The sequence below is a fragment of the Syngnathus leptorhynchus genome, chromosome 16, assembly GCF_054491065.1.
Source record: "Syngnathus leptorhynchus isolate UIUO chromosome 16, UIUO_Slep, whole genome shotgun sequence".
NCBI classification, from domain to species: domain Eukaryota; kingdom Metazoa; phylum Chordata; class Actinopteri; order Syngnathiformes; family Syngnathidae; genus Syngnathus; species Syngnathus leptorhynchus.
Window position 1 is genome coordinate 8145484 of NC_141210.1, and position 27034 is coordinate 8172517.

General features: G+C 47.8%; 3 protein-coding genes across 7 annotated transcripts; 1 reads left to right on the plus strand and 2 right to left on the minus strand.

Moving 5' to 3' along the window:
* Positions 1-318: 318 nt before the first annotated feature.
* Positions 319-3127, minus strand: LOC147044681 (parvalbumin beta-like). Of its 3 annotated transcripts, none has more exons than XM_085933864.1 (5): positions 3069-3127; positions 1729-1799; positions 1158-1290; positions 760-869; positions 319-531 (listed from the first exon to the last, which is right to left on the minus strand). In XM_085933864.1, exons 2-5 carry the CDS (start codon positions 1787-1789, stop codon positions 506-508), a joined length of 330 nt encoding a protein of 109 aa, XP_085789990.1. In that variant the 5' UTR covers positions 1790-1799; positions 3069-3127; the 3' UTR covers positions 319-505. The 3 variants fall into 3 exon arrangements, with proteins under 3 accessions (XP_085789990.1, XP_085789988.1, XP_085789989.1); XM_085933862.1 differs by lacking the exon at positions 3069-3127 and adding an exon at positions 2212-2530; XM_085933863.1 differs by lacking the exon at positions 3069-3127 and adding an exon at positions 2462-2482.
* On the plus strand, positions 3120-17757 carry lmtk2 (lemur tyrosine kinase 2). 2 transcript variants are annotated; one of them, XM_085933853.1, is made up of 14 exons: positions 3120-3690; positions 4746-4867; positions 4943-5096; positions 5207-5283; positions 5363-5481; positions 5595-5682; positions 9467-9597; positions 11104-11188; positions 11524-11645; positions 12275-12424; positions 12507-15357; positions 15454-15586; positions 15649-15879; positions 16096-17757. In XM_085933853.1, the coding sequence occupies exons 1-14, from the start codon at positions 3588-3590 to the stop codon at positions 16122-16124; spliced, it is 4395 nt and encodes a 1464-aa protein (XP_085789979.1). In that variant the 5' UTR covers positions 3120-3587; the 3' UTR covers positions 16125-17757. The 2 variants fall into 2 exon arrangements, with proteins under 2 accessions (XP_085789979.1, XP_085789978.1); XM_085933852.1 differs by lacking the exon at positions 16096-17757 and having other exon boundaries at positions 15649-16084.
* A 262-nt stretch (positions 17758-18019) lies between these two features.
* tecpr1b (tectonin beta-propeller repeat containing 1b) lies at positions 18020-26289 on the minus strand. Of its 2 annotated transcripts, none has more exons than XM_085934578.1 (25): positions 25971-26289; positions 25156-25406; positions 24900-25082; positions 24667-24789; positions 24476-24598; positions 23898-24072; positions 23717-23817; positions 23540-23641; positions 23183-23310; positions 22447-23009; positions 21852-21958; positions 21614-21769; positions 21392-21541; positions 21170-21327; positions 20945-21072; positions 20758-20851; positions 20584-20680; positions 20407-20486; positions 20039-20095; positions 19781-19955; positions 19420-19555; positions 19224-19316; positions 19038-19148; positions 18846-18965; positions 18020-18752 (listed from the first exon to the last, which is right to left on the minus strand). In XM_085934578.1, the coding sequence occupies exons 2-25, from the start codon at positions 25378-25380 to the stop codon at positions 18613-18615; spliced, it is 3525 nt and encodes a 1174-aa protein (XP_085790704.1). In that variant the 5' UTR covers positions 25381-25406; positions 25971-26289; the 3' UTR covers positions 18020-18612. The 2 variants fall into 2 exon arrangements, with proteins under 2 accessions (XP_085790704.1, XP_085790705.1); XM_085934579.1 differs by having other exon boundaries at positions 18023-18752; positions 19042-19148.
* Between the last annotated feature and the right edge of the window lie 745 nt (positions 26290-27034).

A 27034-nucleotide genomic window follows, 5' to 3' on the forward strand; every position in this document is an offset into this window, starting at 1 on the left:
AAACCATTTGAATTGGAAAGGTCCCCAGCGAGCCCCAGCGGAAATCTTTGTATACAATTGCAATTGTTTCTAGAATGTGTGCTGGCACAAAGCAATTAAGGCCAGTTGGGTCACTTGTGCGACTAAGCTCTCGTATTCAAAAAGCCTGGCAGGCACGGTTGCCGTTTCCCCCCGCCAAATTTCCCGAGCCCCTTGCGGTGACATCATCACTGTCTGCGTGTGTGCGTGCGTGTGAGCATGGATTGTCAGCCAATGCGCAAACAAGCGGGCCACAAGAGAGTTGATTTTTACACCAAACGAGTTTTTATTCCCGTTTTTTTTCACTCCGCCTCAAGAGTGCAGATGGGTTTCAACTTGCACAAGTTTCCGAACATTCACGCACAGCGGTGAAAGTTGTTGAGAAATAGTCCGCAGGCAACTTATAAATAAGCTATAAAAAATATTCTTTCAGCTGATGATTACCAGATCCGGCGAGGACATCAAGACAATCTTGGTCAGGGGGAATTTAGGCCTTGACGAGGACCGTAAATTCTATAGGAGGAAAAAGGAAATTATCGTTTGTTTTTGGTTTTTGGACGATAACTGACATCACTTTTTAGTATTATTTATATTGGCACTTATTACATTTGAGATTTTGTTTTTAGATTTTCAAATGACATGAATGTTAATGCTGATTCCAATTTTTATTATTCTTTATTTGTCCTTGGCCTATGACCTTTGTTATGCAAGTGTCAGTAGAAGTATCAAAAGACGTCTCACCCTCAATTCCGATCTTGCCATCGGCATCGGTGTCACCGGCGGCGAGGAAGGCTTTGGTCTCCTTATCTGTGAGCTCCCTGGCAGAGGCTGAGAAGTTCTGCAGGAACAGCCTACAAAAAGGAAAAACAGGACAAGTCAGCACTATTCTGGAAAAAAAACGTGTTCACTTTTAATGCAAAAAAACAAAATGATTCAAAACTTCATTTACAAAATGACACGTACAAATTTAATTTAACTGCCTTTGTATGCATGTTGCATCAATTTGCATTTTTTTCTAATTTGTAGAAAGGTTGCTAATGCTGGACTGGTTTGTTGTGTTGTTTTCTGCTAGTTGGACCTAAGGCAACTTCACTATTGGGCGATTGAAATGTACATTTTGCTTGAGTTGGACGCCATACTTGAGCTCATCCTCCTCAATGAAGCCGCTGTTGTCCTGGTCAATGATTTGGAAGGCTTTCTTCACATCGGCGGCAGACTTGCCGCTCAGACCGCACGCCTTGAAGAAAGCTTTGAAGTCGAACGAGTTGGCACCTGCAAAGCAAACATTTAAATATGATCGAAATATGTACAATACAAGCAGAGTAGATAAAAGAGATTAGAGGGACTAGAAAAATTTGTCAAGCTATCGAGGTAAACTCGCCATCTAGCTAGCTTAACTAGCTCGCTTAGTGATGGACAGCTGTAGGCTGAACCAAAAGTGGTAATCTGAAGAAATGTTCTATTTTTTACAAATTTGTGATTCTCTTCATTACAACTATCCACCGATCTTGGCTCAGTCCTGCTCCCAAAATCACTCTCTGATTTTATTTTTCAAATCCAACCTTTGGTGAATCATGGCAATGAGCTTTTATATCGGCTATGTTGCAACATTTCACCTTGTTGCTAATTCTATGCTTCCAAACTCGCTTTTTTGCAATCATGAAATGAAATGATAAGATGGACATGTTTGAGGTGCTCGATTTTGGGTACCTGCACAGCCATCCAGAGCTGCTTTCACGTCGGCATCATTGAGAACACCAGCAAAGGCCATTTTTTCTTATCTACAAGGGGAGAAACAAAACCATAAAAAATATATTTTTTTAAAAATGGCCATATTTGGTGAAATTGAAAATAATAATGTGGCTTCCAGTTGACAGATTGCTAATGAGCATGATGGAGTTTGAGCCAAACATGTTTACGCTGCTATGTTGGCACGTCTTCCCGATAAGATCGACCAGATACATGTTGTCGCTGTCCCCCCCAATCCCAAAATAATGGCGCTTAGCATTGGATGACACATCCCTTTGCACAAATGTTCATCATCCACAAGTCTTGCGGAGTCCTGTGATCTGGTGGCACCGTCGCCTCCTTGTCATTATCGTCATTATAGTCCAGGCCGGGGCGTAACAAGTCTCCTTGTGTGCAGGATCCTCAGTTTTGGGGTGCTGTGGAGGGGGAAGGGTGCACACTCACCTTTGCGCTGCGTTGAGGCGAGTGAAAAGACCAAGGTGGATTCTGAGCGAATGTCCCAGGGGCGCCAAGCCTGCCTCTTATATATGTCCCAGCAACACCATTTACAGAGCTTTGGGCTCTGCACGGTATCAGATGCCAAGATGCCAAAAAAATGTGTCAACTAGTCCCATCTATTTTTAGGGCTACAAATGAGGGATGCTTCCATGTGCGCGTCAGCCAGCCAAGAGGGCCCGAGAAAGAGTTTCCTCACCTCACCACAGCAGGCATCCTCCTCCTTCATCAGTTAACCCAGAACACATAATTCTCTTACTCATATTGTTTTTTTTGCAAACGTGCGAGAATGCTCAGAGCAAGAGTAAATAATTCACTTTTGGTTGTATTATTGCTGCTGCCAATATAGTCAAATTAAAATATAATAAATGTCTTGGATTTATGAAGCCCATTTAACCTCCTTTATTTTTTCTTCACAATATTAACTGTAACTGAAACACATAATAACGAAGAGTACCTTCAAGAACATTTCTGACCTTCCCCTTGCAACACTGTTGCAAGGTTCAATCAAGCGTCAACTTGTTTTCCTCAAACATTTTGCCAGAGGTGGAGGCCTACATGTTTTCCCACTTCTGTTTGGTCACATAAAAACAGGGTTGAACATTACACAAGGTTAAATTTTGATTTTGGATTTTTATACATTTCAGTTTTTAGATGCCTTTTTTTCTTTTGAAATTGTCTTCAGCACCGGAGTCAAATTGATACTTCTCGTTTAACCAAAAATTTAACACGGGAATTTGTACTTTTATCTAAGAAAATATGTGCTTTTTCCACCTCAGGATATATAGTTTTAAACTTTCCACAACCTTCATGAAATGCGTTTTGTTTCCATGACAAATAACGAGTGTTGCCAATTGGCTGTTTGTTGTGCACAGTATTCCAAGCCGGGATTGGCTAGGAATGAGGCCTCGATCACGTGACATCACCCGACCCATTTCGTGACGTTATGTCGAGAAGGAATATGGCGCTTCGGCTGGGATGAGTTTTATTATAGTCCGGTTTGATTTATTCAGCCCAGTTAGCGTTTTCTTGAGTAACGCCAAGCGGCAGTTACTAAATATGACTCGGCAACGAGCTCGTTAGCACCTTTTGTCCTAATGGACACCGGTAACGGGCGTTTTGTAGCCGCATTTGTGCTTGCTAGCTAGGATTGTTCCAATTGGGCATGCTAGCCGAAGCTAAGTGGCTAAAGAGCGACAGAATGCTTGTGTGCGCCACCGCCATCAACGTTCCATCGTTAACTAATGACTGAAAAACGACTTCTCCGTTGCTGACGACTACAATTGCAACCATCTAGCAGCTTGTTTTGGAGTTAAGCGTGGAGGATGAGGAGCTGTCATGGATATGTTTTGCTGCTGCTCTACGCGATCTTGCTGTGGGCATGCTGGGCGGTTCAAGGTGCTCCTCTTCAGTCCCACCACAGCGCAGGTAAGGCTTTGGAGCTACTGCTGGTTGCTTTAACCCTTCCACTACAAATTTTTAAACAACCTCGTAATGGTTTCCTCGCCGAGAACTAACACTGGGGGAAAAATGAATGAATCCCCTCTTTTAATTTCGTAGCCTTTTCCGGCTGCACTGATTTAAATATCTGATAATAACTGATTTAAAAACCTTTCAGCTTCCGCGTTGCCATGCCACTCTAATATGCCCAGAGCCTTCAGAATTAATACTCTTGCACCAACCAGCCAAATTTCATTTTTCATTTATTTTGGAGCTACAGTGGCATTGCACAGAGAGGTCAGTCACCTTTATACAGGGTTCAGTTGGTTGTTGACATGTGTCGCACAACATGGTCAGATCTTATGACTCACTCATTTCAATCTTAGGTCATTGGCATTAAAAAGCTATCAGATGTGAAGGTTTGTCATGGTCCCTCTCCAAAACGCAGTGAAGACTTTGTAGTGAGGCTGCTAATGTATAACCCCGTCACACATTCCAAGTTTATTATCTCTGGTCAATTATTATCATTGGTGTTGTTTCCTCAATCATAAGACCGCACGCAGAATCAAAATGTTGATGCCACGTTGTAATGTTTTTTAAGACATTGCAGCGACGACCTGTCCTTTGCCCCATCTTAAAATCCCAATCACATGGATGTATTGAAATGCAATGAAAGGGCTCGTCTTTCTTCAACATTGTACTCCTGTTACTATTGGCGGGAGGAATTCACCAATGTGGGTTAGTTGCATCTCTGTGTGAAGGCCTTACTAAAACATGAACCGAATCGGAAGGAAGCCGGGCAGACAAAATATGTAGCAACTTTGAAAAGGGCCTGTTGCCAATGGAGGAATTCAAAACACATAACCCAAACATCTGTTTTCTGTGCACATGAAATGGTTTAATGGCGTTGTAGCGGGGAAAATAAATTTTCAGAAGTTGTCTTTGAATACAGAGAAGCCATCATATGTGTGTGTTTCGAATTCCGACACAACGGGGACGTGTCAAGTGGTAAACGCCCGACTTGGCCTTGTGCTTTTTTGTAGACGACGGCCTGGGCCACCCATCCTATGTGTCTGTCTCCTTGGCGCTGGCGGCCCTGGCGGCCCTACTGGTGTTGCTGGGAAACTGTGTGACCTGCTGCAAGGAAAGGGAAATCGACTTCAAGGTGAGACGCTTAAGCCGACTGATGTCGTCATTATGTATTCTTGGCGGCTGACATTCTGGACAATTGTCGACACAGGAATTTGAAGACCACTTTGACCACGAGATTGACTTCACCCCGCCAGCCGAGGACACACCGTCTATGCGCTCGTCGGCCGAGGTGTACACGTTGGCCGTCTCCCCGGTGGCCTTGCCTGGACCCTTGCATCTCCAACCGCCTGCACCGAGCGCAGGTTGGAAACAGGCACGCCCTCCTTGGGCTGTTATTCGGCGACGCGCATTGGATTCCATCATATGACATGTCAAATGGCAAACGTGTTGTCTGTGTTTGTGGGATTCCCAGAGGGCTCGGCAGGCTCACAGATCTTCCGCCATAGTCTGAGTTACATTCAGGAGATCGGCAACGGATGGTTTGGCCAGGTAAGATTTTTTTCCCCGTCTAGAGTAGCCCAAAGTTTTGTTAGGATTTGTTCTTAACTGGCCGAATGTTGACTGACAGGCGATCCTGAGCGAGATCTTCACTGACGCCGGCGGGACCAGAGTCATCGTCAAGGAGTTGAAAGCCAACGCAAATGCCAACGAGCAGAATGACTTCCTGCAGCAGGGCGACCCTTACAGGTGAACAGACGGCTTGCCCAGGGCGAGCCGGGTTGACTTGCCGTCTCTCGCCGCACACACGCGAGTCTAAACGCAAATGCTTTGCCTTCTGTCTTATCCTTTCATCCTGCCAGAGTCTTGCAGCACCCAAACATCCTTCAGTGCCTAGGCCAGTGTGTGGAAGCCATTCCTTTCCTGCTTGTTTTCGAGTACTGTCAAATGGTGAGTAGCCATAACGGTTGTTCGCAATTGAACGCTTTGACACCCTCTGCAACGACACGCGCAGCTGATTCTGCTGCTTTTCTCTGTTACTGATTGACCGTTAGTACTCGAGGCCCACCGTCTCAATCTTCAATTCGTCTTTCTATCGCGCCGAGGTGTGGCGACGTCATGGCGGCTGATTGCGTTCCGTTTTCTCGTGATCTATTTTGGGTGAGCTGATTGAGAGCCATAATAGATACATAATACAAAGTCAAGAAAGAAAGTGAAAATCATCAATTCCACATCACTGAATGATCAGCACAGGTGCCGCCGACATTCGCAAGCCGTCGCGCTTTATAATCTGTCAGTGCACACCAAGCCCCCCCCGGAACCGGTCCAAGCCCAAAGACCCGCGTAATCTTTTGATCTCAACTGAGGTAGTGTGCGCGGAGTGCCTGGCACGGATCAACTTTTCAAAAACTCTGGCGAGGGGCCATCTGCTGAGCAGCATAAGACAAATGCAAAACAAGAGCCGCTTATTATCTTGTGTGTGTTTGTTGTGCGGGCTGGGGCTTCCTCATTATCTCCTTTCTCACACTTGAGCCCTTAAAACCAGCAGACCTCACTAAATAAATAGTTCAGGAAACTCACAAGAAACGCGAGAAGACTGCAATTGTGTAAATGACCGCCCCGTGTGGCGGTTTCGGCACACTGCATGTCTGCATGTACTAACTCTGCATGTACGAACGTTGCATGTACAAACCGGATTGGGTTGAAGTTGGGAAATTGTGTAAAATGTAAATAAAAACCAAATACAGTGATTTGAAAATCCTTCTCAACCCATATTCAATACACTACAAAGACAACATATTTAATGTTCAAACTGATAAACTTAATTGTTTTTTGCCAAATAATAATTAACTTAGAATTTCATGACTGCAACACGTCCAGTAGAAGTTGGGGAAGGTGGCAAAAAATACTGAGAAAACTGAGAAAAGCTCATCAAACACCTATTTGGAACATCCCACGTGTGATCAGGCTAATTGGGAACACGTGGGTACCATGATTGGGTATAAAAGGAGCCTCCCCAAACATGCTCAGTCATTCACAAGCATGGATGGGGCAAGGTTGAACAGTTTAAAAGCAAAGCAAAATTGCAAGGAATTTAGGGATTTCAACATCTACGATCCATAATGTCATCAAAAGGTTCAGAGAATCTGGTGAAATCACTGCACGTGAATGACCGTGACCTTCGATCCCTAAGACGGCACTGCCTTAAAAACCGGCCTGCGTGTGTAAAAGATATCAATCACTATATGGGCTCAGGAAAACTTCAGAAAACCACCGTCAGTAAATACAGGTCGTCACTACATCAGTAAGTGCGCGTTAAAACTCTACCATGCAAAGCAAAAGACGTTTATGAAGAACATCCAGAAACGCCCCTCTGTGAGTCGTCACCTTATCGTGGTGGAGGGGTTTGCGTGCCCCTCTGATCCTAGGAGCCATGTTGTCTGGGGCTTCATGCCCCTGGTAGGGTCACCCATGGTAAAAGGGTCCTAGGTGAGGGGCCAGACAAAGCACGGCTCAGAAGACCCCTCATGATGAAAAAGACAAATGGACCTAGTTTTCCCTCGCCCGGACGTGGGTCACCGGGGCCCTCCTCTGGAGCCAGGCCTGGTGTGGGCATACTTATTGCCCCCCCGGCTGGGCGCCTGCACATTGGGGTTCACCCCGGTGAACGAGAGGGTAGCCTCCCTCCGCCTTCGGGTGGGGGGGACGAGTCCTGACTCTTGTTTGTGTCTATGCACCAAATGGCAGCTCAGAGTACCCACCCTTCTTGGGGTCCCTGGAGGAGGTGTTGGAGAGCGTGCCTTCTGGGGACTCCATCGTTCTACTGGGTGACTTCAATGCTCACGTGGGCAATGACAATAAGACCTGGAAGGGCGTGATTGGGATGAACAGCCCCCCCAATCTGAACCGGAGCGGTGTTCTATTGTTGGACTTCTGTGCTCGACACGGATTTTCTATAGTGAACACCATGATCAGGCATAAGGGTGTCCATGTGTGCACTTGGCACCAGGACACCGTAGGCCGCGGTTTGATGATCGACTTTGTAGTCGTGTCATCAGATTTGCGGCCGCATGTTTTGGACACTCGGGTGAAGAGAGGGGCGGAGCTGTCAACTGATCACCACCTGGTGGTGGGTTGGCTCCGATGGTGGGGGAAGATGCCGGTCCGACCTGGCAGACCCAAACACTCTGTGAGGGTCTGTTGGGAACGTCTGGCAGAATCCCTTGTCAGGAAGAGCTTCAACTCACACCTCCAGCAGAGCTTTTCCCACGTCCCGGGGGAGGGGGGGACATTGAGTCCAAGTGGACCATGTTCCGCGCCTCCATTGTTGAGGCAGCCGACCGGAGCTGTGGCCGTAAGGTCGTTGAGGCCTGTCGTGGCGGCAATCCCCGAACCTTTGAATCCTCAAATTGTTTTTGGAAACACTGGACGTCGTGTCCTCCGGACCAAAGAGGAAGCGGACCATCCGGATTGTTATCAACGCAAAGTTCAAAAGCCAGCATCTGTGATGGTACGGGGGTGCATTAGTTCCCATGGCATGGGTGACTAACATTTCTCTGAAGGCAACATAAATGCTGAAAAGTACATACAGATTTTGGAGCAACATATGCTGCCATCCAAGCGACGTCTTTTTCATGGATGCCACTGCTTATTTCAGCAAGATAATTCCAAGCCACATTCTGCACGTGTTACAACAGTGTGGCTTCAAAGTAAAAGAGTCCAGGTTCTCGCCTGGCCCGCTTGCAGTCCAGACCTGTCTCCCATTGAAAATATGTGGCGTAAAATACGACAGGGAAGACCCCGGACTGTTGAACAACTGAAGCGGTTCATCAAGCAAGAATGGGAAAGAATTCCACATGGGAAGCTAAGAGAATTAGTCTCCTCTCTTCCAGAACGTTTGAGTGTTGTTGAAAGGAAAGGTGATGTCACGAAGTGGTAAACATGCCCTTTCCCAACTTCTACTGCACGTGTTGCAGCCATGAAATTCTAAGTTAATTATTATTTGAAAAATAAAGTTTGAGTTTGAGCATTAAATATGTTGTCTTTGTAGTGTATTCAATTGAATATAGGTTGAAAAGGATTTTCAAATCATTGTATTTTGTTTTTATTTACATTTTACACAATTTCCCAACTTCAACCGAATCCGGTTTGTCCTAACACCTGGAGATGTTCATGTTGCCCTTAGTTTGGTTTCACTTCATATACATCAGGTTAATGTTTTTTTTTTTTTTTCTCTTGCAAGCTTTCCATTTTTTTTTATACACTACTTTTCCCACCCAAAGATTTATAAGACACATTCGTAACTTTTCCAATACAAGCAAACTCCATACTTTTGTTTTTAGTCGTATAGTTGGGCGCAAATCATATTGAAATCTTTTTCTTGAGGATTCAACGTACTTTACAAACGACAGGCTGACAGTTACATAAATAGCAGAACTAATTTACTGTCAAACAGTGTTAAAAATAACAAAAGAGGCATGCAAAGCATGCAATACATTTACAACGTTTTAAGTAATATCACTTGCAAGTATGTGTGAGACGATAGTCATGGCCGTTTGCTTTCTAAATGTTTGCGTGCTTCGAATGTCCTCGAGTGGGGATCCAAAAGAGACGACGTTTACAACCCATTTTGAAAACGTCTCCATGTGACTGGTCCAACTCACTGGGAGTACAAACTCTCTGGCTTCAATTTTTGGAAGGCTTTGATTTGTGTGTTGACTGTGCGTGTTTGCAGGGGGATTTGCGAGGCTACCTGTCTCAGCAGGACTGGACGTTCAGAAGCGCAGAGATGCTGCAGCTGCAAAGGATGGCCTGCGAAATCGTCGCCGGGCTCACTCACCTTCACAAATACAATTTTGTGCACAGGTAGCACTTGCCAAATGAGTCTGCTTTGTGCCTGCCTCAGCCCACCTTGCTGTGTGCGGCCTTTATTTCAAACAACATTTCGATCGCGGCCTTGAGTAATGCTTCTTTTCTGTCCCTCAACATTTCAACCACAAAAGATGCCAAACTTTACATTTCCCACAATGGATTTGCCTTTTAATGATGAATCTGTAGGGCTCCATAATATATTCTTTGGAGTCTTCATGTGTACGCTTGTACAGACATCAGAATTTCTGCTTACAGCATTCTGGTAGCGCTTCATGATTGTGACTCCATGAGGTAACCGATACGACTGCGTTAAGGAGCTTAACATTAAACCGCTGGACTGCTCCATGTCAACCCACTCCCAGGCCTTTTCCAAAAAAGGTTTGCACGCAGGAGAGGTGGCGTTTCATTTCCGTTCTCCCCCCATAGGTTGGGAGGGTTGCCGTCAAAGTGCGGCTGAGGCGAATGTCGGCTGCCCGGCTCGTCAGCTCTATTTGCATGCTCGGAATAAGCTACCGGGCTTCCGATTACACGGCTCCCAGGCGTTGCTGCAGTGTCAGCTGTCCGCGGCATATGATGAGTCTGCTCTTTGCATGTAAAAGGAGAGCCCTGCTTGGGAAGACGTCTTTTCAATCCTAGTTACAACTCGGAGGATCCCCGGCAATTCCGCTCGGCAATCCTGAAAACGTTGACACGTCGGCGAGCTTTTAACGTCCTCGCGCGCTCTTCTCAAGACTTTAGCCAGTTTTGAGATTGGCCATCCGAAAGACGGCGATAAAATCGTATATACGGAACACCCGTGTGGCGTTAATATGCGCAAAGGTGAGCCGATATGCGATCCGAGCGTGACGGTTGGCCTTGTAGGGTCGCGTCGTAGACCCCCCCTCCTCTCTTTTCCTGCTGCGTTTCCCGCTTTCGGGAATGCGGCCAACTGGAGACCGGCGCGGACAAGAGGTTTCAAAATAAATCACTATTTGTCTTCCAGAGCTTTCACTGGCTTTGACACGGGCACGCCCGGCTGGCATGTTTTCATCTCTGCCAAAGAAAATAGTAAAGCGCAAAGCGACTAATGGTGAATGTCTGACTGTGAATTTACTTGATTTAATTTGAATTTGGAGAAGCCTGTTTACCAAGCGCCATCTCCTGGCAACTACACAAATAACCGTTTGCACTGGCTGCATTTCCCTCAAGAAAAAATATCTGGCTACTGTATACACCAGTCAGGAATAGAAGCTGCGCAGGTCTTGTTGCAGGGCGAACCACTAACTGAGCCTTCGGAGCTTTAAGCCTTTCCTGCTCGGGGGCCTGAAAAGCAAATGTGGAAATTGAACAGACATTCCGGAAAAAAAGCATGTTGTGTTTCTCCACAGTATCTTTTGAGAGTAAAGAAAGTTCCAAATAAAATAGCAGCAATGGCGGCAGCGAGTTTTGTTTAGTTTGATCACGTGACTCAGCAATAATGACAAATTGTGAAACTCACTCATGTGATGTTTGCTTTTCCAGTGACTTAGCTCTGAGGAACTGCTACCTGACAGCGGATCTTACGGTCAAAGTCGGAGACTACGGAATCGGGCCCTATGCATATAAAGTGAGCACATATACTGCATAATTCTCTTCCGAGGTGCCGAGCCATGCTAATGGAGCGCTCCGAGGTCCTCCTGTCTGCGGCCGTCTTCAAATTCTGCTGATCTGTCACTTTGAATTTAATACTCGTAAGATAAGGTCACCCACTGATGCTATTTCTGGAGCGCTTGGTGAGTCCAAGTGAGCGTGCGCTGCCTGCCTGCATCAGAGCATCAATCACTTTTGCAGACCCCAAACAATAAAAGCTTTTGTTGTCACGCTTGTTTTGCGCGCCCCCCTTCCCCTTTCGGGTGCAACCTTGTTAGTAAGAGCACCCCTCTGATCTTTTTTTGTCATCAGGAGGATTACATCATCACAGAGGATGATGTATTCGCGCCACTTCGCTGGTTGGCTCCCGAAGTGGTCGGCGAGCGCCAGGGGGGTGTGATCACTCTGGAGCATACCAAATCCAGCAATGTTTGGTACGTATAGAAAAGAAACTCTCACTTCAGGAACTTTGACGTAACTGAGCTGACGAGCAGAACCAAAGTTGCAGACTGAACGTGCAGGGCCATCACGTGCCAGTTAGCAGATGCTCACATCTAACGGGATTGGCGACGCGAGCCCGCAAATCCCAGTCGAGTCTGCCCGTGCCGTCTGCCGCTAACGAGGCACGACCGCGTGCGACTCGCTCGAACGTGTCGATCGGCTGTGCCGTCGCTTTGGCCAAATGTTTGCTGCTCATAAACTCCAGCGTTACGCAATTTCAAGAACCACATGACCTTCTGAATAAAGACGTGTTGAAAGTCAAAATGTCCTCCCCTGTTAAGAGCTACTTTGCTCTTCATTAGGTAATGGTTTAAGTTTGCCACCTGCTATCGGACTTGCCGTGTCAATCACGCAGCGCCTTTTAGCCGACTTGGTGAAGCGTCGTGTTTCATGTCGATGTTTGCCAGCTGGAATCAAGGACCGGTTTACCACTTTGACGGGAGACTGTTTGCTCTGTGTCAACTGTGCCCTGTCCGAACGCGATTCATATCGTGGATGATGTCATAAAAAGCAAATGCTGATCGGTTGCTCTCCTTTTGGTTTTTTCCTTCATTGCTGCTAGGTCCTTGGGGGTGACTCTGTGGGAGCTTTTTGAGAATGCCGCTCAACCGTATCCTCATCTGTCTGACCGGGAGGTTCTCAATCACGTGATCAAGGAGCAACAAGTCAAACTTTTCAAGCCACAACTGGAGCTTCCTTATTCGGACAGATGGTGAGTTCTTTTCATCTTTGTGTCTTCACAAATGCAAAAGCGCTTTCATCTTTATTCTCTTTTTTTTTTTTTTTTTTCCCAGGTACGAGGTTTTGCAGTTCTGCTGGCTCTCCCCCGACAAGCGCGCCACAGCCGAGGAAGTCCACCGTTTGCTCATCTACCTGCGCATGCAAGGCCAAAGAGATGTCGAAGAAGACTTTGAGCAGCGCTGGGAGGCTCTCAAGCCGAGCGTCTCGGCGCGACAGATGACCATAGGCCCCTCCTCCTTCCCCATCCTGGAGCAATTTGCCGACGATGGCCTGCAGCAGGACATGGATGAGGTGCTGACCGTCACCGAAACCAGCAAAGGTCTGAGTTTCGAATACGTTTGGGAGGCGGCCAAGCAGGACCACTATGACGGCGGCCACGCGCACCGGGGCTCGGATGCGACGGTCAACTACCACAGCATGTTCTTTCCCGTTTCCACGGAAGACATCCAGGCTCATTTCCCAAATCCCGTCGCCAGATCGGCAACCGCCGGTGGTGGGAATGCTCCGTCCGGAATGCCTGGGATGTTGCCTGTGTTCCACGCCCAGAAGCCAGCTAATGGGGCAGCTGGCTGTTACGTACAACTTGAAGGACAAGACGGCGCTCAAAGAACAGGCTTGGATTCCGGCCGGCAGGACTTTGTGGTTCTTCAAGATGTTCGCTTGGATGAATCGAGCACGGAGGGCGACTTCTTCCACCACAGTATCGACTCCAAGGATTCGTATTTACCAGACAGTCACATCTGGTCATCTCTGGAAAATGACAGTCCATGCCACACCAACATTTTCACAGAGGGAGAGTCCACCCAGGAGGACTCTGTATCTTGGAGACGTGATTTTATGGAGCTTCCCAATCGCAGCGGGAACCCTTTTTGTGTAAATACTCTTTTGCATGGACATGAGGTGAATGCACGGGATTCTTTTTTAGGCAATTGTTCCGAAGCCGCTCGCCAGACTCTGGAGGAAGCCAACGCTGAGAGAATGAGGCTGCTCAACAGTGACAAACTAGCAGAGAACTTCAGATTTCTTAAAGAACAGAACCTGATAAAAGAGGACACAATGTTTCAACACAATCCAGAGCAAAATTTTCTCTCACCTGGCGTTGTCCATGAACCCGAAGAAAACTTCAAAATGGCTTCTTGGGACAACCTGGACGCTTCCGGCATTTTAAAGACAGCAGATTTTGATTCAAGACTCGTATGGAGTAGCGCATCCCCAAGTCAGGAAATTTTGGACTCGTCGCCCACCAACTTTGGGGAACATAATCCTTTTCGGCGACAAAATGTAACACCGGTGCCTTCCATTGCTGTATTCTCCGAAGACGAAATAAGCAACCGGCTGCCAGACAGTAACCGTTCTTCTACTGAGGACCTCACTCATCTCCAACCGTCAGACGGAGGCCAAGACTCTGATTTCCATTCTACCTCGGACAGGTTGGACATCCTTCTGAGTCAGAGTGACAATCAGATACCCGTATTCTCTCAAAGTGCCACAACAGAGGTGTCCTGCACTGCTGCCAATCTCTCCAGCCTTGAGCTTGACATCAAAATCTCAAAGAGCAGTGCTCAAGAAGTCGTAGAAAGGCAAATTTCCGAGAACGCGCCGATCGGAGCCTCGGCTTCTGACAGCGGACACGTTGACGATCTGACGAGCGCCGATCTGTTGAGTGAACTCAATGACGATGCAGATTTGGAAATGGAAACAAATCTGTCTGACCACGATGAATTCTTTCTGGATGCCAACGGCCAACCACTTGAGAAATCCTCTCTGTTGGTCTCCGGGCCTTCGTTGGATCAGCTCAGCCAGGACAGCTTGTTGGAGGACAGCACGTCCACCACTCTGCCCACCGCAGAGCACTCGGCCGAAACGCCCGACTCTTTGGACTCACTGGACATTCACCGGCTCGGAGACCAGCACAAGCTGCAGCCGCCGTGCAAGATAGCTGACAGTGGCTATGAGACGGAGAACCTGGAGTCTCCCGAGTGGAACTCTCAGCCCAATGACAAAGACCTCTTGCCTGGGTGCGGAGCTCAAAAGGATAACCATCCCGAAGAGACGAGAGCTCCAACCAATCTGGTTCCTCCGGAAATTGTCATCTCTGAACCCGAGGCCTCGCCAGACGCTCTTGCCGGGGATTGCGTTGACATCGTTCCTCTCGAAGCGCCAATCAGCGGTAATTACAGAGACTCCGCATACTTCTCAGACAACGAATCCGAGCCGGAGAAGAAATCTGAAGAAACAAAAGTGGAAGGTACTTTTGAAGTCACGTCGTTGCAGAACTCGACAGACATTCCAGTCCCAGTACGGGAAAGTCCTGTGGAGTCCTTAATACCAGAGAAAGAAGGTTCGGCTGCCCCAGAAGCTCAGGGCGATGTCAGAAGAGAACCAGGTCCAGAGATGCATGTAGACTCAAACGAGAAAGTAACAAAACTTCCAAGCTGGCCCAATCACGACGGAGACAGAGCGGACTTTTTCAGCGACCTACCTGAGTCTCCCGAGCCGGACCAGTCCTCCCTCATGAGTCCGCTCCCTTCAGGGGAGGATGCCATTCATGCTAAGCTTACTAGGACTTACGCCGGAGAGGCCCACAAGATGAAAGAGCCTGAAGTGGAGGGCCGCTACCTGGCCCGGCGGGACGGCCCGGAAGACGACATGGATGCCGACGAGGAGAACGAAAACAGCGACGACTCGGACGAGGACGTTCACGCCTACCAGTTGCGCAGCTCCAGCTCGGACAGCGAGGACGAAGGCACACACGTAGCGCCGCTCATCATCTCGGACGACAGTGGCGCCAAGAACCTGAGGAGCTTGTTGAAGCCGACGACCCTCAACACTGGCGCTCCGTCGACGACCACCAGGAGAGCCGTGTCCTTCTTTGACGATGTCACCGTCTACCTTTTTGATCAGGTCCGCTTAGTCTCTTTCGTTCTTAGATATGGCTGGGTTTGAATGAACCAAAATGCTGCTTTTGGACCTCGTCCTAACTTCTGCATTGTGATTCAGGACACCCCAACCAAGGAGCTGGGCGACCACTCAGCGGGCTCCAATTTGCACACGCCGCAGTTTAGTGACCCAACGCCAAGCACCGGCTACCTGAACCGCTTCACCAACTCTGAGAGCTCCACGGACGAAGAAGGTAAACGTTTGCGCGTGTGCGTGACACTCCGCGCGCTCAGTGGCCTTTTGCTCCTCTTTCAGGTGGCGGCTTCGAGTGGGACGACGACTTCCCGTCGGCGCCCGCCTTCCCCTCCAAGACACACAAAGACGCGGCACCGGCAAAGAGCTCGGCGGCAGCGGCAACCCGCATCTCATCCCCGGCCGTTGCCAGCTGGGGAAACTCCTCCAACTACTCGCGCTTCTCCATCTCGCCGGCCAGCATCGCCAGCTTCTCCCTGACGCACCTCACTGATTCTGACATCGAACAAGGAGGTTGTACTTCTCTTTTCTTACTTTGCTTTTTTTTATAGCAAGCCAATACCACCTTAAAGTAGCGAACATTGCATGCATTCTGACTTATTCTTTATCCACCAGAGTCAAGACAGCAGACCAGTTCTTCTGTTTCTTCTGTTCTGTTTCTTTTTTTGTCCCTCTTGAATAGAGTGCCTTTGCATGGTACTGATTTTTTTTGTGTGTGTGTCTTTTTAGGAAGCAGTGAGGACGGCGAAAAAGACTAGCCTTCGAGTTCAAGGCACTCCACTAGTTGTCATCACACTAACAACCACTTGCACTTTTTTCGCGGGACCTGGAGAACTGGAGAACGCTGCGGTGGATGAGCAAGCCCTCCACGGATGTGCAAATCCGCTTGGGGGGGAAGAACGGACCGAAGCAGCGACGTCATGGCGGGCGCTCCTAATGAACGTCTGGTGGCTTCCTGCTTTCTTCCACAAATCCACTGTCCCTCCCCCCTGCCACCCCTTCCAAAAACTGAACAAGAAGAAATTGGAGGGATGAACTGTGGCACAAGAGCCAAATAGGAATCTTCTCTTGGAATCCACCTGGACCTGGTTCTTTCAAGTGTTGTTCTTCCATTGTCACTGCCATCGGTCATTCTCCATTTGTGATCTTGCTTTTTGGTGCTTTTGCATTCATGTTCACGAGTCACCGCATCCCTTTGGAGGAGAATACGTGTATGTTTCAAGGCCACATAGAAGCAACCAGTGTTAGGGTTAAGGAGAAAATCAAGAACATGGATGAAGGCTCAAGCGGCTTTAAAGAAAAGGATGCACTTTGTCCTCACTAGCAAGACAGCTTTGGCACAGCAGTAGGATGCTCCGAGCCGGGCCAAACTGCACAATGTATTTGCTATCCTTCACCTCAAGCGCGCCTACACGCTACAGTGCACTAGTAGGACCACTTGAGCCGTCGCTTAACACTAATTAAATAAATATATTTTTTAGATAATACCCATTGCAATTGCTGACGTCAACTCACTTGAAGTCACTTGTGACAAACACAAAAGTTTTGTAATTGAGGAAAATAAAGAAGACCGCTCAAGTCGGCTCACAGCGCTACCAAATTTGATTTTTAAATGAGCCAATGCAGATGTTTGTAGAAAAAAAGAAAAAAAAAAGAAAAAAGGAAAAAAAATAATGCGAACAAAAAACGTGCAATGACTTTCTACTGACTGGTGTGAAATGGGTGAGCTCAATTGAGGGGGAAGGAGCAGAACCGCAATCGAAACAACACTCGGATCTTCCTTGCCTTTATTTTTCGGACATTTGATTTCCTTTTTATTGTGATTCCATAAAGATTATTTTATTACTGCTTTGCCTTGATTTGTCTCTTAGTTGTTATTCCTTTTGTTGTTTTGTTTGATTTTGTCTTTCGCCATTCAAATTTGTGTTTATTTTTATGGTCATACCCAAAGAACCTCAGATGGGAGTTTTGCGTAGCTGACACCACTCCCCTCGTCCGCACCCCTTGACCTTTTTATTTTTAAAGTTGCGGTTCGTGCACCTCCTCATCCAAACTTGAAGGTTTATTTAAGGACTTTGAGTGAACAAGCGTCAACGACGTTTGCTTCAACTTGCACATTTGACACAAAATGTAACTGACAAAAAAAAAACTTGTACTGATGTATATAAATGTTGATCATTGCGGGGAAAAGGTTTGGTTTTGTGAACATATCTTAGTCGCAGTCCAAGCCAATCAAGATGATGATGGAGATGGAATCATGCTTTTGTTTCGACGTGTCCATTTTAAAAGTGGTGATATTTTTACGTCACATTGATCATGTGTTAATGTCATTGAATGAGATGTTTATAATTACACTGTTTAATATGAAAATAAATGCAAATGAACTCCTAAGTATGACTCTGAAATGTTAATTTATATTTCAGCACTATGCAAGGCTGTTATTTGAAAGTGTAAATACATATACACGTGTCAATATGACACAGATGCAATATACACATTTTCATTCTTTAAGTGCATATGGTGTTTTGAAACTACACGATTGTATCTTAGGCAATAATGCAATATGGGAGTTTGGTCAGCAAAACTTTAAAATAAAACGTTTTGGCCTCTTGGAAATTAAAACGGCGGAAGGTAGCGTAGTTAACAGTTCAGTAGCAAACAAGTGTAGACTATGGGAAATTTATGTGTGGAAAGTTTGGCTGGTGGTGACGGACTGGTACCCCAAATTATTGTTAACGTGAAAATGCCCCAGACAAGTCACATTGACATCAGTGATGCATTTGATGTTAACAGGAAGATCTCTTTATTTTTATTATTAGAATTATTATTGCACAGTCCAAGAAGTGTCCATCCCATTGTTTCTCTGTATGTACAGTTTTGTTATATCTCATTTGTGTCATGGGGGGGGGTGCAAACAATCCCAAAAAGTACATCAGACAAGCACAAGACATAAATAATAACATAAATAACATGCACAATAAATAACAAGACCACAAAACAACCAATCGAAGACCATTTAGGATATTTTGAAACTTTTAGCCCTTAATCAATGTTGATCGGATACTTTGCGTTTGAATAGCAGAAAAGGATGCACACATGCACAAGATTTCATAATATTCCCTTTTTTGTCAGCTGGTTGTCCAAATACAGAAAATGTCATTGGGCCTGTGTTTGGAATTTTTCACTCACTGAGCTATTCCCCACACAATCCGCGTGATGATGATTGTGCATTTCCAATTGCGGTGCTCATGTTACACACTCGCAGCGGCTCCGTTGACTCGCGAGGGAAGCGGGCTGCGGGGCGACGGAGGTCCAGCGGCAAGCGCCTGCTGCGTGCGGGGGGCCTCCACCGAGTTGGCCCGCACGCTGATGTGCTCCCATCCTCCCTTGGGAGCCAGAGGCAAAAACCAGGCCATGAATCGGAGGGCGTGAAAATGGACAATAGTGTTGAGACACAGTGACTGTTCTCTAAGACTCACCCCTATTCCATAGTCCCACCGTTGACCTTTGGGCTGCATGGGTCCGACCCCCAGCCTGTGGCAAATGGCTCCCGGTGTCTCTGCGGGGAAGCCCGCCATTGCATCTGCGATCATCCACACCTAAAAACAAAACATTCTGTTCAGGGCGTGGTGCGCACACACGCACAGTAAGAATGAGCAGTGTGGTGGTACCGGCCTGGTCCAGCGGCCCCACCGAGACTTTGGTGACGTTGTTGGAGATGAGCTCCCAAGCCGAACCTTGAGGGTAGCTCGGGGTCAGGCCCTGTCTGTACCACAGGTTGCCTGAGGGAGAGGCGGGGAAGGGAGTTTGTTATTTGGAGGCTTGAAAGCACAATTATTATTCAAGTTGGGACGCACCATTTTCATCCACAGCAAAGACGGACGTCCGCCCCACAGACAATTGTCTCAAGGTCTGGCGGGATGGAGAGGGAATGTGATACCAGCATTCTCCTGTGGGGCCACCCCAACAAATTAGATTTTTTTGTGTGATTTTCTTTTTTTTTTTTTTATTCAAAGCCATTCACATTAGCTTTGGTCATTTTTTTAGGTTTACCTGCAGGTTTTTGAGGGGAGACTGAGCCCCTGTAGAAGACTGCTCCGTCCTTGGCGATGGCCCACACCTGATTGGCGCCACCAATGGCGATGGACTTGAAGGGCTGGTCTGTGCCAACATGAAGCCAGGAGCTTCCCTGGAAATGGGTCAAATGCACCAATAAATTTAAAAAGAAGAAAATCTCTGGACACCACTGTACAAGTGTTTTTTGGACACAATTTTGGTGCTAAGGAACTACATTGAAGTTGGTTGAGGAGCTTCATGCCATGTTTTGCTGTGCTCGCTTGGCAATTGGAACCCTTTTGAGGGGAAACAGCAATTATTCAAGGTAAGGCTCTGTCCTTCTCCCCTGAGATCTTACTGCCGGGTTTTGTGGGGTGATGCCCAGCCGGCACAGAACGTCCCCCTTGTCGCTGAGGGCCCACAGGGGGACCTGCTCCATGCTGCTGTGGGCCAGGCAGGGCATCAGGGAGATGTCGCTCAGGGGAATGGGCGGGACCCGCCGCCACGGGCCTCTCACTGTGATCTGGCACTTCCTGGACACCCGACACACAAAAGTCGTCATTGCGAATTTGGGAAGCACCAATATGTTTGTGAGTGTGGAGCTGGGCACACTTACCTTGTCCAACGTCTTCGCCGGACAAAATCCTTCAGGGTTTTGTGGCCATGAAATGTTCTACAAGAAACATGCAAAACCTTTCAATCCATGGAAATTATAGTGTGACTGTTCCACTCCTCCCCTAGGTGGTGGGAATTCACATTACAAAGTGGCTGCTGACTGACCAACATGACCTTTCTGTCTTTCAGTTCCATCAACTAGACATGGTGAGTGGGTCACCGCCCCACTTGTAACCAGACTGTAACAGCACAAAAGTGCCTGGACCGATGTCTCAATCCAGATCGGTGGCAATATTTGGCAAATAACCCGGCTGATTATCTGATTAACGGGAAGCACTTCCAGAAATGGATGCAATTGTTGATACGTACACGGGAAAGTCGGCAGCATACTGCCATCCTTCCTTGTCCGTCCCACCGGGAACGTTGTGGTCCACGGCCCACTCGGACACCTGGAACGCAGAACAAAGTGCTGCGGCGCAGATCCAAACAACTCAAGGTGAATGACTGTGTCGTATTTAATTGAAACCGGACGGAATGGCCACCCACCCATGCCCACTGGGGGGAGGGTGGCTGGGTGTTTTCTTTGGTGCACTCCCGCAGTCCGCTCTCGTCGCTCCACATGGGGCGGTCGGTGGGAAGTCCTCTGGCACAAAGACGCCAAACAACAGTCAGGCCAAAACCACAGTTGTCCCACAGTTGCTGGGCCGGTCATGGCGCTACCTGTCCGTGTAGCCAGTCATGGGGTTCCATCTTTGATTCTCATACACGTGCATGCTCCTGATGTCAGTCTGTTGGTGCACGTCACCCGCATCTTCTGCCAGCAAAGCAGACAGAAAAAAAACTTTGGACCGGGCCAGAGCTTGGCTGCTCTTTAAAGCACAATACTAATCACAGTGAAGATTTTTACCCAGGTTGACCTGCCGCCCGGGGTGCCCGCTGTACACCCAGGCTGTGCCATCCCACCCGATGCCCCACACCAGCCCCAGACTGTTAGCCTCGACACAGCGCATGTGTCCGGATACCTGGCGCCAGAACCTGCAGCACCACGTTGGAGCAGAGAGATCGGAAGACAGAATAAATCCGTTAGCATGAATGGATCCAGAATGCATTGCCATGACAACGTCGCTCTCACATGAGGTCACATGACTGTGTGTGCGTGGCCGCCTCCAGGGAAAAGGAGGGCTCGTGGGCAAAAATGTCCCCTTTGGAGGTTGTGGACCACAGGGCCTGCCTGGACGGTGGAGTGGTGATTCCCCGGCACTCGCAGCAAACGTCTGACAACAAGCTCAGCTGGAGGACAGAAAAGACATCAGGATGATGACGTGGTCTCCGTCCCCATCATCTGAAGACTTACCCAGTCATTCATGTCCTTTTCTGTTTGGGCCGCTAGGACCAAGGGACTCCTCTGTCTTGTCCTGTAGCCTGTGTAGATGGCAAACGCGTAGTGGCAGTCCCGCACCACTGGAACCAGCGCCGTTATCTCATTGATGAAGATGTGAATGTACTGCAAGATTCAGCAAGTCAACTCTGGAGTCAGTCGAGGACTTGATGCGAGGGCGGAACTTGACCTCCTTACCTTTTTCTCATCATATTGTGTGTAGTAAATGAAGAAGATGCTGTCCTTTTTGCCGTCCGACTTGGTAGACTGTTCCAGAGCTGCAGCCACGTCCAGCCAGCGCTGTGGCTTCCAGTCCCTCCACCAACGTAGCGTGCCTTTACGCACCCAGACGGACTGTGTGAGGTATACACACGCGTAGTAACACATGAGTAACGAAATCCACCCCAAACACACCCACCCACAAGACTAGTCCTACATTGCTTCTTTCCAGAGGTTTCTTGCTGATCTGGGCTGCTCTGGGCTCCTGATTGCTCCAGGCTGAAGACTGCACGGGGGTCAGTGACCAAGAGCTAACAAGTGGTCCTAAGACACACACACGCAAAGTCAGACAAACGTGCAGACAACCACAAATAGGGCACAGCACATGTGAGCACAAGCTGCACATCAGACACACAACCCACAAAATGGACATGAACACACATGAAATGTGTTTGGAACACGTGTATGGGATGTCTGAAAAGTCACGTCAGTGGTGCCTTGAGATTCGTGTTTCGTTCATTCTACGTACGGTATGCTCTTAGCAGGACTGGACAATTATTAATTGTTGATTTCAATGTAGTCTTAATAAATTATTCAATTTAACTTCATTAAATCATATAAAATGACTCGTTTAAAGATATGGCAGTTTTTGCACCATTTGAATAGACATTGTGCAGCTCCTTTGGGTGTGCACACTATGGCCACTTGGAGACAGTGTGGTAAAGGCATACAAACAGTCACAGAAAAAAGTAGACAGCCTAAAAAAAAGGTCAGGGCACTTGTACGTCAAGCCATCGCAGTTATCCTAGTACCTGTAGCGCTGAGCCAGCTGACTTGGGAAGCGGCGTCCACATTGCAGCCCCCTCCCGAAATCCAGGCCCACACGGGACCCTCCTCCTCCCCAACACCTTGTGCATCATCCAGATCCAGTCCGTCGCCCAAGCGGGGTCTTTCTGTTAGCGTGCTTCGAGCCGCCTCGGCGCCTTCCAGGTCCACGTTACTCCAAGGGGCACAGGGCCCGAAAGCGTCTGGGCTCAGGGCGATCTGTGCCGGGGAGAACTGCCCTTCCTCCTCAAGCGGGACGCTCGACTGTTGGTTTGAGGAGCTTTTGTCACGGTCCGAAACCAGGCTGTTAATGAAGCTGTCGCTTGCGGGGATTAAAGTTTGAGGTGCTGCAGGTGCATCATTTGTCTCTTGAGAGGCGACGGGGGCTCCTCCTAAGGGGACCACTGAAGGGTCTGCCGCTTCCAGGACTGGAGTGTCACTTGTGCTGTTTGCCGGCTCCGTCGGGCCTAACTTGAAGTCCGAGTTGGTGCAGTTCAGCGCTGAGCCTTGGAAGGCTTCGGCCGGCTGCCTACTCAGCTCACAGCCGTCCCTTTGAGAACACAATTAAAGTTAGGGAGGGAAATAACCACTGCGCTACGTTGCTAGGCGGAGTTTTTGCTCCATCCATGCATTTTCTTCCACCTATCCACTTATTATTTGATGTTAGTCAAAGTAGTAATTATCGGACTGTGTCCACTGTCTCGGTTAAAAATGCACACAGACCTGAGTGGGACAGGGTCTCGAGCGCTGCCCCACTCGGCGGATACGGGGATCCAGCCGTTGCCGCTCGGTTCGGATGGGGTCACCCCAATTCGGAAATACAGACCGCGGTCCTCACCAACCGCCCAAACCTGGCAGCAAAAATTAATGTTTTGGCTCACTGCTACTTTTAATAAGCTACCTCGCGGCAGTCATCTTGACATCGAGACAAAAAGCCACACGCAAATATCTTGCAACACATCAAAACCCTTTTTGTGATTGTCTCATCTTTTTAAATCGTGCAGGTGAAATTTTTAGCAGTGAGTGCGAGTTTGTAAAGCGTGATTAACATGGACTTAAAGGAACAGATGAGTGCGTGACCTGGTCGTTGAGCCCCACATCGAGCATCATCATCTCGCCAACAATGCCGATCCATCCCGAGCCGCAGGGATTGTGGGAATTGACGCCCCGCCTGAACCACACCTGACGCGGACATCGTTGAGAGGTATGAGCACGAGTAGAACTGACGACATCATCATCGCCATCAATGCGGCTCACCTTGTAGTCTTTAGTGATCACCCACACAACACTGACCCCTACAGACACATGGAGAGTCTCCACCTCCTTCTGGGGCGACTCCACCTCCAGCCACGACGTGCCTGGAGGAGCACCAAAACGAGGCTTTCAATACCATCAGGGAAGTTCGACTGCCGTGGTCAGGAAGAGAGCTTGTGCCGACCAATGGGACTGTCCAGGCCGAGGCCCACGCGGACCAGCAGGTTGCCGTCCCACAGCGCAGCCCACAGCAGGTCTCTGGGACCCAACGACAGCTGGGCCACCTCCTTGGGCACCTCCACTTCTTCCCAGCCGGTGCCCTCGGGGACCCGAGGTTGGATGCCATCCCTGAACCACACCTGAAAGACATCAGGTGACTATTGCAGCTCTCCAAAGGCAACAACCTGACAAATATTTGGAATCATGCTGCCCTCTTGTGGCCAAATGCCGCAGCAGCCCGTGATGCTCTTTTGCTGAGTTTCACCCAATAGACGACTCAAATAAATTTTATACCAGTTGTCACCAAAAATTATGAAATTTTGCTCTATCATAAGCACATTTGTAACCATTTGCATGTAAAGTGAAGACGTGCTGTATTTATTTTAAAGTAGTGAACAAACAAAAAAGAAGACTTATGCACAATACATGAATTTATTTCAAATGATTAGCTAAGGCGAATCCTACTCCACAGACTACGCTTTAATTTAGAAGACAATTCAAATGAACGTGATCTATTGACAAGAAATGGGCAACCATTCTGACCTGTCCTTGTTGGGATACAGCCCAAAGGTGAGGGTACCTCCCAGACTCGTCACTCATCTCCCAGCCACCGCAACGGATGTCACAGAGAGGTAGCGGAGGCTTCCCGGGATGCGCCGAGGGGATCTGTGAGCAGAATTTTCCGTCCAATTGTAGCACGCGACTGGAGATTGAAGACAAGCCGGAGTCCAAACCTTGGCCCAGGTGCCTTGCGCCGTGTATCTTCTGTAGCGGATCCAACGCCGACGACGCACGCAAGAATTCCATTTCTTGTCGGGGGAGAAGTTAGCGGGGAAGTCGACAGCATATTCCCAACCCTGCAACAAAGTGTGAACAGCATAAAGAGGCTTTGACGCTCCCTGATTGGTTTGCTACTCATCGCAAGTTCTCGTGAGCCTGTCGAAATTGGGCGCACACGTGTTCTCACCCCGCTCTGACTGGGTTCGCCCCCACAGCTGTAGTCCACATACCAGTCCCCCTCCCACTCCCAGCTGCGGGACGGCAACTGAAAGGTGTTGAACGGTTGAGGATTCATCCCAGTCACGTCGCTCCACGGCCAGCGGTCAGTGGGCAGTAGCGTGTCCGTGAACCCGTCCACGGGGTTCCACCTCTGAAATCAACATCAACAACTCATAATAAGAATTAGATGGATGGGACCCCTGAGTGTCCCGTCTAATACTGACCTGGTTTTCATAGGTCTCCTCTTTGTAGCGAATGGGTGTTTCATGGGGGATCATGTTGAGGTACACATGGTGGTCACAGCCAATGCCCCAAGAGCGATCTTTCCCGGCGCTGACGCGCTTGAGCTCCAATAGTGCGTCGTCGCCGCGGACCCAACGCTGGCCAGCGGTGGAGACACTGTACACCCGCCCGTACACGTCTACGGCCCACAGCAGTGTGATCGACATAGTGGTTCTAAACCAAACAGGGCAGTCTGGAGGAAAGAGAGGTGAATGCCTCATACATGACCATAAGACTATGATGATTTATGATGATGCTAATATTGACCCTCATGGTGAGATTTTCTCATGTCCAAAAGCACTTCTTTAAGATCAGTTCTTGTTAAACGGTAGTTATTCATGGAAATGAGCTATTCTTGCTCGTTAGGTTGACAGTATATTTAAAAAGATGATTTTGAACAGATTTTGGCTGGGGAGAGCTGCCCCCGCGACCCAACCCCGGATAAGCGGAAGAAGATGAAGATTTTGAACAGCCCTGCTCATTAGTTTTACCTTGAAACACCAGACCGGAACTTTGACTTGTAGACGAATACTAATCCGCTATGTTGCCTGATACCAAAGCTGACGCCTGATTCCAAACAGGCCCTTCAGCTCTTTTTCGTGTTGCCATTGTTTTTTTGTTGTTGTTGTTTTTTTGTCTATTGCTATTGAAATCATTACAATTTTAAAAGCATGCATTAGACTACGGGGAGCTATGCAGAATTCACTAATAACATTAATTCATTGTTTTTGGGAGCATGCAGTGGCAGGTAGCCTACCTGAATGTTGGTATCCGATACGCGGTTGTCATGGGAATGTGTAGGGAGGTGTCAAAGCATACCTGTGGAACATTGCGGAAGGTGGACACCTACGCTAGTGGACCCGTTTACCGCAAAGTAGTCTATAAGCTGTTTGCATATTCACTGCATATCTGACCATTTTTCTTTTAACCCACAACACTTACTTAGTTAAATGTGGCTCCGCAGTTCCATTAAGCAACCCACTCAAGAGTCCCAACCAGTAAAGTCACGCCAACATTTTCCCACAACGGCGTTTTAAATTAGAGAGTAGCGGAATGCTGGTTTTACAACTCAGGAAATGGAGGTAGCTGCGCTCCGATTGGTTAAGAGAGCGCAAAGGGGACGGGACTTGTTCCCCTTACTCATTGGTCCAATCCGGAAGCGCGTGACATTTGTTGATGTCTGATTGACGTGCAATATTTTAATAATTTATACCAAGAGTGAACGTTTTTAATTATTTAAGACTAAGGTTTTTTTCTCGTCACATAACAGCTTGACGCCTCTTATGTGTCCATAATTATTAGCGTCGATACTTAATATTTGAATACACTTTACGCAATTGGTACAGTGTAAACTTATTTGCTGATCTTAAAACGAACTAACTGAGTATTAAACCTTGTATTACTGAATAATAAGAATAAAAACGTAAATTACTATAATTAGGGGGGAGGGGGGGGGTCAAGTAGCCCCATCCACATCGAGGCGTCACTATCATGTTGCACAAGAATTGTCAGAATTTCTCACGGTGACAGTACGTTTGTATACGGAATGAAATCAGCAAGTATTGTCCTTATTACTGTTACATATTCTTGTCTGTTATTTTCCAGCAACCTTGCTTATTAGCTTTTCCCAGATATTTTCAAAACAAGAAAAATAAAAATATTGATACAATTTATTATTTAAAACAAACCTTTTTGTTTTACACACGCTTTGTTGCCCAAGAAGTACAGTATAACACATTGACTACCCCCAAAAGACGTGAAAATGGTGACAAATATGGAAGTGGGCCGTTTGTTTTGCTGCACTTTCTCTTTAAGAGGCCT

What these genes read in the sequence shown, in the direction of transcription:
- tecpr1b (XM_085934578.1), bottom strand. Translation starts at nt 25,380, where the DNA reads ATGTCGATCACACTGCTGTGGGCCGTAGACGTGTACGGGCGGGTGTAC. An exon ending in TATGCTGCCGACTTTCCCGT is followed by an intron (nt 20,096 to 20,406) that starts GTACGTATCAAC and finishes TGTTTCTTGTAG; the next exon opens with AACATTTCATGGCCACAAAA. An exon ending in GGGGCCGCTGGACCAGGCCG is followed by an intron (nt 18,966 to 19,037) that starts GTACCACCACAC and finishes TTTTGTTTTTAG; the next exon opens with GTGTGGATGATCGCAGATGC.
- lmtk2 (XM_085933852.1), top strand. Translation starts at nt 3,588, where the DNA reads ATGAGGAGCTGTCATGGATATGTTTTGCTGCTGCTCTACGCGATCTTG. An exon ending in CAGCAGGGCGACCCTTACAG is followed by an intron (nt 5,482 to 5,594) that starts GTGAACAGACGG and finishes TCATCCTGCCAG; the next exon opens with AGTCTTGCAGCACCCAAACA. An exon ending in ACCAAATCCAGCAATGTTTG is followed by an intron (nt 11,646 to 12,274) that starts GTACGTATAGAA and finishes CATTGCTGCTAG; the next exon opens with GTCCTTGGGGGTGACTCTGT.
- LOC147044681 (XM_085933864.1), bottom strand. Translation starts at nt 1,789, where the DNA reads ATGGCCTTTGCTGGTGTTCTCAATGATGCCGACGTGAAAGCAGCTCTG. An exon ending in AGCTCTGGATGGCTGTGCAG is followed by an intron (nt 1,291 to 1,728) that starts GTACCCAAAATC and finishes TTTGCTTTGCAG; the next exon opens with GTGCCAACTCGTTCGACTTC. An exon ending in TGGCAAGATCGGAATTGAGG is followed by an intron (nt 532 to 759) that starts GTGAGACGTCTT and finishes TTCCTCCTATAG; the next exon opens with AATTTACGGTCCTCGTCAAG.